Source organism: Scylla paramamosain, chromosome 36, assembly GCF_035594125.1.
Source record: "Scylla paramamosain isolate STU-SP2022 chromosome 36, ASM3559412v1, whole genome shotgun sequence".
Classification (NCBI taxonomy): Eukaryota; Metazoa; Arthropoda; class Malacostraca; order Decapoda; family Portunidae; genus Scylla; species Scylla paramamosain.
Window position 1 is genome coordinate 15341908 of NC_087186.1, and position 7500 is coordinate 15349407.

At 43.8% G+C, this 7500-nt stretch overlaps 1 protein-coding gene across 1 annotated transcript in view; it reads left to right on the forward strand.

Annotated features, from left to right (window-relative positions):
• Positions 1 to 7500, forward strand: part of LOC135090815 (protein Wnt-1-like) — a gene marked incomplete at its 5' end in the record, with an annotated part of 56808 nt that overhangs the window by 37415 nt on the left and 11893 nt on the right. Inside the window, 2 exons of the mRNA XM_063987882.1 lie at positions 3666 to 3791; positions 4854 to 4993. Of these exons, the coding sequence (XP_063843952.1) occupies positions 3666 to 3791; positions 4854 to 4993 (266 nt within the window). The remainder of the gene's footprint in view (positions 1 to 3665; positions 3792 to 4853; positions 4994 to 7500) is intronic.

Here is a 7500-nt window from a genome sequence, read left to right on the forward strand (position 1 = left end):
CTTCTCCCCTTCCTCCTCTCCGTTACCTCCCTTTCTTTCATCCTCATCAACTCCTTCCCTCCCTTTCTCCTCCGTGCCCATTCTCTTCTCCCCTTCCCAAACAAATCCCCTTCTCCCCTCCTTCCTCTTCTTCTCCTCTTCTTTTCCTCTCATCTTATTCCTTCTTATTCCCTTTCTCCTTCTCTATAATTCCCTTTCCTCCCCTCCTTCCTTCAAATTCAGTCCCCTTCTCTCTCTCTCTCTCTCTCTCTCTCTCTCTCTCTCTCTCTCTCTCTCTCTCTCTCTCTCTCTCTCTCTCTCTCTCTCTCTCTCTCTCTCTACCAGACTAGACTAAACACACGAAAATAATTAATAAATATTGTAAGGTTTTAATACATAGTCGCTGGAGGAAGAGGAGGAGGAGGAAGAGGAAGAGGAGGAGGAAGAGGAGGAGGAGGAGGAGGAGGAGGAGGAGGAGGGGTTAAAATACGTGTGGATCGCGACCAAGGATTCTCAACATTCTATTTCAAAATTCTCTTATATCTTGAAACCAGCCACCGTGTCCGCCATGTTGGTTGTTGTTGTTGTTGTTGTTGTTGTTGTTGTTGTTGTTGGTGGTGGTGGTGGTGGTTGTGGTTGTTGTAGTAGTAGTAGTAGTAGTAGTAGTAGTAGTAGTAGTAGTAGTAGTAGTAGTAGTAGTAGTAATGGTAGAAGTAGTAGTAGTAGTAGTAGTAAAATTATTATTATTAGTAGTAGTAAGAGTTATTGGTAGTAGTAGTAGTAGTAGTAATAGCAGCAGCTTCTATTAATCTATCCCTACTTTAATTTTATCTTATTTATTTACCTACTGATTTATATTTCTTAATCTTTATACTGCAACATTTACCTTCATTTTAATCTATTCATCTAATACTCATTTATTCTTTCTCCCTCTAGTCTACATCTCTATAATATCTCTTTTCTTCCTTTTTTTCCATTATACAATCTGACAACAAAAACAACAACAACAACAACAACCACCACCACCACCATCACCACCACCACTAACAAAAACAACAAACAACAAAAGAAAAACTCAAAAACACCGTATTACTTTTAATCCCTACTTATCAACGTGCCAGGAGATTGCAGGGGTCGGGGCAGCAGGGGGAGGGCAAGGGAGAGCAGGGGGAGGGCAGGGGAGAGGAAGCAGGGGGACATACAGCGAGAGAATCACTCAAAGCCATCAGACTTTTTCTAGCCCTTTTTCGTAATCTTAAACCCCATTATTGCATCACCACTTGGGGCTTGATTCTCTTACGTATCTTGGTGTGAGGTATACAGGTGCGGTCTGCAGTGGTGTGGGGAGGTGCTGCAGGAGTGTGTGTGGCGTGGGTGCTGCGTGGTGGCGTGTGGTGGTGTGTTTGAGTATAACCGGAGTTTTGCTTGTCATTTTTGCCAGTTTTTGTCTCGCTATTCGAGTACAATGGATGTGTGGGGTGTAGAGGCTTCAGGGTCACTGTAGGAGGGGTTAAGAGGTGTCTCTCTCTCTCTCTCTCTCTCTCTCTCTCTCTCTCTCTCTCTCTCTCTCTCTCTCTCTCTCTCTCTCTCTCTCTCTCTCTCTCTCTCTGATGAAGGCATTAATCATAAGTGTGAAAATGGCTCTGTCGTGCGGTTATATATGGCTTCTATTGTTACTGCTGTTCAAAGGGTAGTAGTAGTAGTAGTAGTAGTAGTAGTAGTAGTAGTAGTAGTAGTAGTAGTAGTAGTACCACCACCACCACCACCACCACCACCACCAATATTCCACCTGGCAATGATAACAGTCCTTGTACACACTCCCTACCTTACCATTCCCTCCACACACACCCACACCCTTTCCCACCCATTCTCCAGCCGCTCTCCCACGTCAGGGCAGGGCAGGTGCGAGGAGAGAGACGCGCCAGCTCTCCCCGGCATGTCAGTCACTATGGCAAGAATCAAGGGCTGACTACGATATGATAATGAGAGGTAATGAGAGGAGTCTGTGGGAAAACATACCTTCCTTATCATTGTTTATCTGGCCCTGATGGAACGGTGAGAGCAGGCTGGGAGAGTGACCTGGGTGTCCCTCTCACTCTCTCTCTCTCTCTCTCTCTCTCTGTCTCTCTCTCTTTTCTCGAGAGATTTTAGTTTATTAGGAGGGAATGCATGTTGATCTGGAAATGATGCAAGAGAGAGAGAATGATACAAGGAGGAGGAGGAGGAGGAGGAGGAGGAGGAGGAGGAGGAGGAGGAGAAAAGGATAGGAATAAGAACAGAAATACGAACAGAAAAAAAGAAGAGGAAGAAAATACACAAAAACTCAACACAAAACAGTTTACGTAAATCAGAACGAGAGAGAGAGAGAGAGAGAGAGAGAGAGAGAGAGAGAGAGAGAGAGAGAGAGAGAGAGAGAGAGAGAGAGAGAGAGAGAGAGAGAGAGAGAGAGAGAGAGAGAGAGAGAGAGAGAGAGAGAGAGAGAGAGAGAGTCTGAATGAGAACCTACCCACTTGTCTGTGTATCTGTGTGTGAGTCTTAGTATCTACCTACCTGTATATCTGTGTGTCTGCGTGGCTAAGACGGTCTGACTATCTATCTACCTGCGTATTAACCTGTGGATTTACCTTTGTATCTGCCTACCTGTCTGTACGTCCATAGAGTCTGGTATTCTGAAAATTTACCTATGTATCTGTATGTGTGTGTGTGCGTGTGTGTGAGAGAGAGGATGTGGGTGTCGCAACGCCTCCTGAGTAGAGTGTGGGATGAATGCCAGAGAGACTATAAATTGAAGTCAAATAATCAATATCCAGGAGCAAGGCGGCCATTACCCAGCGCGGCCAGCCTGCCAGGGACCATAAAACCGCTCGCGTCGCTCACCCGGGGAATTTTGATGGGGGAGTAAGAAGCAATCCCAGGGTGGTGGTGGTGGTGGTGGTGGTGGTGGTATTTTTTTCTTTTGTGGGTGTGTTTGTTTGTGGAGGTGGTGGTGGTTGTGGTGGTGGTGAAGAGGAGGAGGAGGAGGAGTGATCTCTCTCTCTCTCTCTCTCTCTCTCTCTCTCTCTCTCTCTCTCTCTCTCTCTCTCTCTCTCTCTCTCTCTCTCTCTCTCTCTCTCTCTCTCTCTCTCTCTCTCTCTCTCTGTGTGTGTGTGTGTGTGTGTGTGTGTGTGTGTGTGTGTGTGTGTGTGTGTGTGTGTGTGTGTGTGTGTGTGTGTACAATTACCACACACTTCCACACTCCAAACTTACACAATCTTTTATTTTTTTCCCTTCTTCCCTTTCTTCATTTCCTTGACCTCCTGCCCTCTCACACCCTTCCCTCACTCCCCGCCTCCCATGCCCTCACCCTCTCACCCTCCCCTGTCCACCATACACGCTTCCTCATCTCACTCTCCTTATCTAATCAGTCTTTAACACTAACCTAACCTAACTTGAGAATAAACTTAACCAACACTAACTTAACCTGACCTAACGTAATCTTACCTAACCAAACTTGATGTAACCAACTTAACCTAACTAACTCAGCCTAACGCAACGCAAATTTAACCTAACTAAACCAAACCATACCTAAATTAATATAACCTAACCTAACCAAACTTAACTTAACCGAACCTAACCTAACGTAACCTAACCAAACCTAACCTAACCAAACTTAACCTAACCTAACCCAACCTCAATTTTCCTTGCAGCGTGTCGAGAGGTGGCCTTCCTTTTCGCCCTCACCTCAGCAGCAGTGACCCACACAGTGACCAGGGCCTGCACAGAGGGAACCATAGACTCCTGCAACTGTGACTACCGCGCCAAGGGTCCCAAAGGTGAGTCACAGAAGCATGGGAGAGCGAGTGATGTGTTATGAAGGTGAGTAAAAATATTGTTAGTAAAAGTTAGAGTGTTAGATTATGATAGTTACAGGTAAGTTGTAAGAGGAGTTAGATGTTTAAGTTATGAGGGAGAGGTAAGTTATGGTTTATTTGAAGTTAGGAGGGGAAGAATTGGGAATGTGAGCTGACGGTTAGGTGAATTAAGAAAGTGTGTTATATGAAGTCAGAATAATAAGTTAGAACAATTAGAAAGGGATAAGTTAGGGTAAGTTAGAAGTATAAGTTAGCAGTTAGGAAGTGAAGTTAGGATAAATTAGGAAAGTAATTTAGCAGAACTACAAAATGGCAAGTTTAGTTAAGTTAGGAGAGAAAAATTAGAAGTTAGAAGTGAAGTTAGGAAGGTACATAAAAGCAGCACAACCTCACCTTCACCTGTCCCTCACCTGTGCCATTAATCACCTTCACCTCACCTGCCCGCCGCAACTTTAATTAGCTACCTGCGCGCCACGGGAAAAGAAAATATGAAGGAAAAATACAAAAATGCGAAGGTTTATGAGGAAAATATGATAATGAGGGGAAAAATAGTTACAAAAAATAAGGTGATGTCAATGTTATCGCTGACAATAATAATAATAATAATAATAATAATAATAATAATAATAATAATAATAATAATAATAATAATAAAGTATTTTCCCTTCTTTCTTTCCCTTCTCTTCTATCTCCCTTTCCTCATTCCTTTATCTCCTTTTCCTCCCTCTTCGCTATTCCTTTCCTCCTCTCCTCTCTTTTTTCCTCCTGACCATTCCTTTCCTCTCATCTTCCTTCCCTCCTTTCTTGTGCCTTTCTTCATCCCATCTATCATTTTCTTCTTCCCCTTCTCCCTCTCTTACTTCCCTGACTCCCCCATCCCCTCCCACCCTTTTTCATTACCATTTCTCTTCTTTTCCTACTCTCCTACATTTAATTTCTTTCCTATCCTATATCTATTCTTCCACCTCTCTCTCTCTCTCTCTCTCTCTCTCTCTCTCTCTCTCTCTCTCTCTCTCTCTACAGGGCTGGACTGGGAGTGGGGCGGGTGCTCCGACAACATCGATTTTGGCAGCAAGTTCTCTCGCCTCTTCGTGGATGCGGGAATGAAAGGAAGGGACCCGCGTTTCTCTATTGACCTTCATAACAACGAGGTCGGCAGATTGGTGAGTCTCTCTGTGTGTGTGTGTGTGTGTGTGTGTGTGTGTGTGTGTGTTAGGGGAGGTGCCGGGGTTGTTGATGGTGTTTTGGGGTGTTTGTGTGTACTCGTATATGTGTTTGTGTTTTAAAATGATGGTATGTGTGTGAAATTATGTTTTTTCTGTGATTTGCGTGATTAAGGTTTTTGAGTGTTTCCATGAGTCCCCCTTAGTGTAAGTGCGTTTGTGCGTGAGAGTGTGTGAATAGGGAGTACGTTCTTCTTCTTCTCAGATTAATAGGTAAGTGAAGAAATTATGAAGCACCAACGCAGTAGAACGGAAAAAGAAAACGGAAAGGAGGTGGAACAACAGCGGTGTGTGTGTGTGTGTGTGTGTGTGTGTGTGTGTGTGTGTGTGTGTGTGTGTGTGTGTGTGTGTGTGGCGGGATTCCCTGTTTTCTCTCTCAAATTTACATATTTATTTATTTTTTTGGTCGTGGTATTTAAAAGCGGGTGTCTGGAAGAGAAGAAAATGCTATAAAAAAAAAAGGAAGGAGGAAAATAAAGAAAAATAAAGAATACCTAAGAGAAATGATGAAACGAGAGAAAAGACAGGAAGTAAATAAATAAATGATAAAAAAAGGAAGAAGAGAAATAAGGAATAAAAGAACGCCAAAGAGAAACGATGAAACAAGATAAAAGATCAGGAACTAAATAAATAAATAAATAAATAAATAAATAAATAAATAAATAAATAAATAAACAGGAAAGTTCTAATTATCTTCACACTTTGGTCGTAATGGAAGGAGGAGGAGGAGGAGGAGGAGGAGGAGGAGGAGGAGGAGGAGGAGGAACCTTAAGTGAGAGCTATTATCTCCAACCACATCTCTCTCTCTCTCTCTCTCTCTCTCTCTCTCTCTCTCTCTCTCTCTCTCTCTCTCTCTCTCTCTCTCTCTCTCTCTCTCTCTCTCTCTCTCTCTCTCCATCCCTAGCTTCTCCCTTCTCAACTAATTTCTCTTCCTTTAAATAACACCTCCTCCTCCTCCTCCTCCTCCTCCTCCTCCTCCTCCTCCTCCTCCTCCTCCTCCTCCTCCTCCTCTTCCCCTCCTTCTCCCCCCTTCATTTAACAACAAAAGAGGCTGTAGGTAGATTCAGGTAAACTAATTAGGCTTGACCCCCCAATGCCCCTCCCTCCCCCCTCTCCCTGCCATAAACCATACCCCCCTCCCCATACCCTACCATATCTCTACCATTCTTCTTCTTCTTCTTCTTCTTCTTCTTAGTGTGGTTGTCTTCCTCCACCACACACCTCACCATAATCTCTTCTTCTTCTTCTTCTTCCTCCTCCTCCTCCTCCTCCTCCTCCTCCTCCTCCTCCTCCTCCTCCTCCTCCTCCTCCTCCTCCTCCTCCCTGCCACACCCACTCAACACCCAGAATAAATATATTGTAATATCCTTCATGACCTCCTCCTCCTCCTCCTCCTCCTCCTCCTCCTCTTCTTCCTTCTTCTTGTTCTTTCTCCTCCTCCTCCTCCTCTTCTTCTTCCTTCTTCTTGTTCTTCCTTCTCCATGTTCTATCTTCCGTCATTAGTTTCCATCATTACATTTTCTTTTCCTCCTCCTCCTCCTCCTTCTTCTCCTTCTCCTCCTCCTCCTCCTCTTCCTCCTTGCCCTTCTTTTTCTTCTTCTTCTTCCTTCTCCCTGCTTTCATCATTAACTTTCATGTTTCATTTTATTCTCTTCTCTTCTTCTTCTTCGTGTTCTTCTTCTTCTTCTTCTTCTTCCTTCTCCTCGCACTTTTTTTTATCGTTAACTTCCATTATTTCATTTTATTTTATTTTTATTCTTCCTTTCTTCTCCTTGTCCTTGTCCTCCTCCTTCTTCTCCTTCTTCTTCTTCTTCTTCTCCTCTTAATCCACCAATTTATTTAAGTTTTCATCATCACCTTCCACCTTCATTTTATTTCCCTCCTCCTCCTCCTCCTCCTCCTCCTGACACTCACCCTCGTATCAGCTGTCAGTGTAATCTTCAGAGGGCCTCTCACCCTGCCTGACACTCCCTATCACCCTAATCTTAACCTTTCTCACATTAACCACACGTGAAGCTACTCCCTGCTTCCCACACACCTGCCTCCGCCACCACCACCACCACCACCACCGCTGCTATCACCTGCATCTCAACACCTCTCACACTAATTACTGACATTTATCACCCTAATCTGGGCAGCTCCCTCACCCTAACCTGTTGGCCCTTACTTTTTTTTTTTTGGTGAGCTTTTTTTATTTTTCTTCGTTGTCTTCCTCTTCCTCTTCTCTTTTTATGTTAGGTGTTCCTCTTCTTTCTTCCTTCCTTTCTTTCTTTCTCCTCTTTCTTCTCTTCCGTCTATCATTTCTCTTGTTTTTTCTCCATTTTTTTCTTCATTTTTCCTTCCTCTACCTAATTCTCCTCCATTTCTTCTATCACTCCTCTTCGGTTCTCTTATTTTCTTCATTTCTCCTCCTCTTCCTATTTAATCTCTCTCTCTCTCTCTCTCTC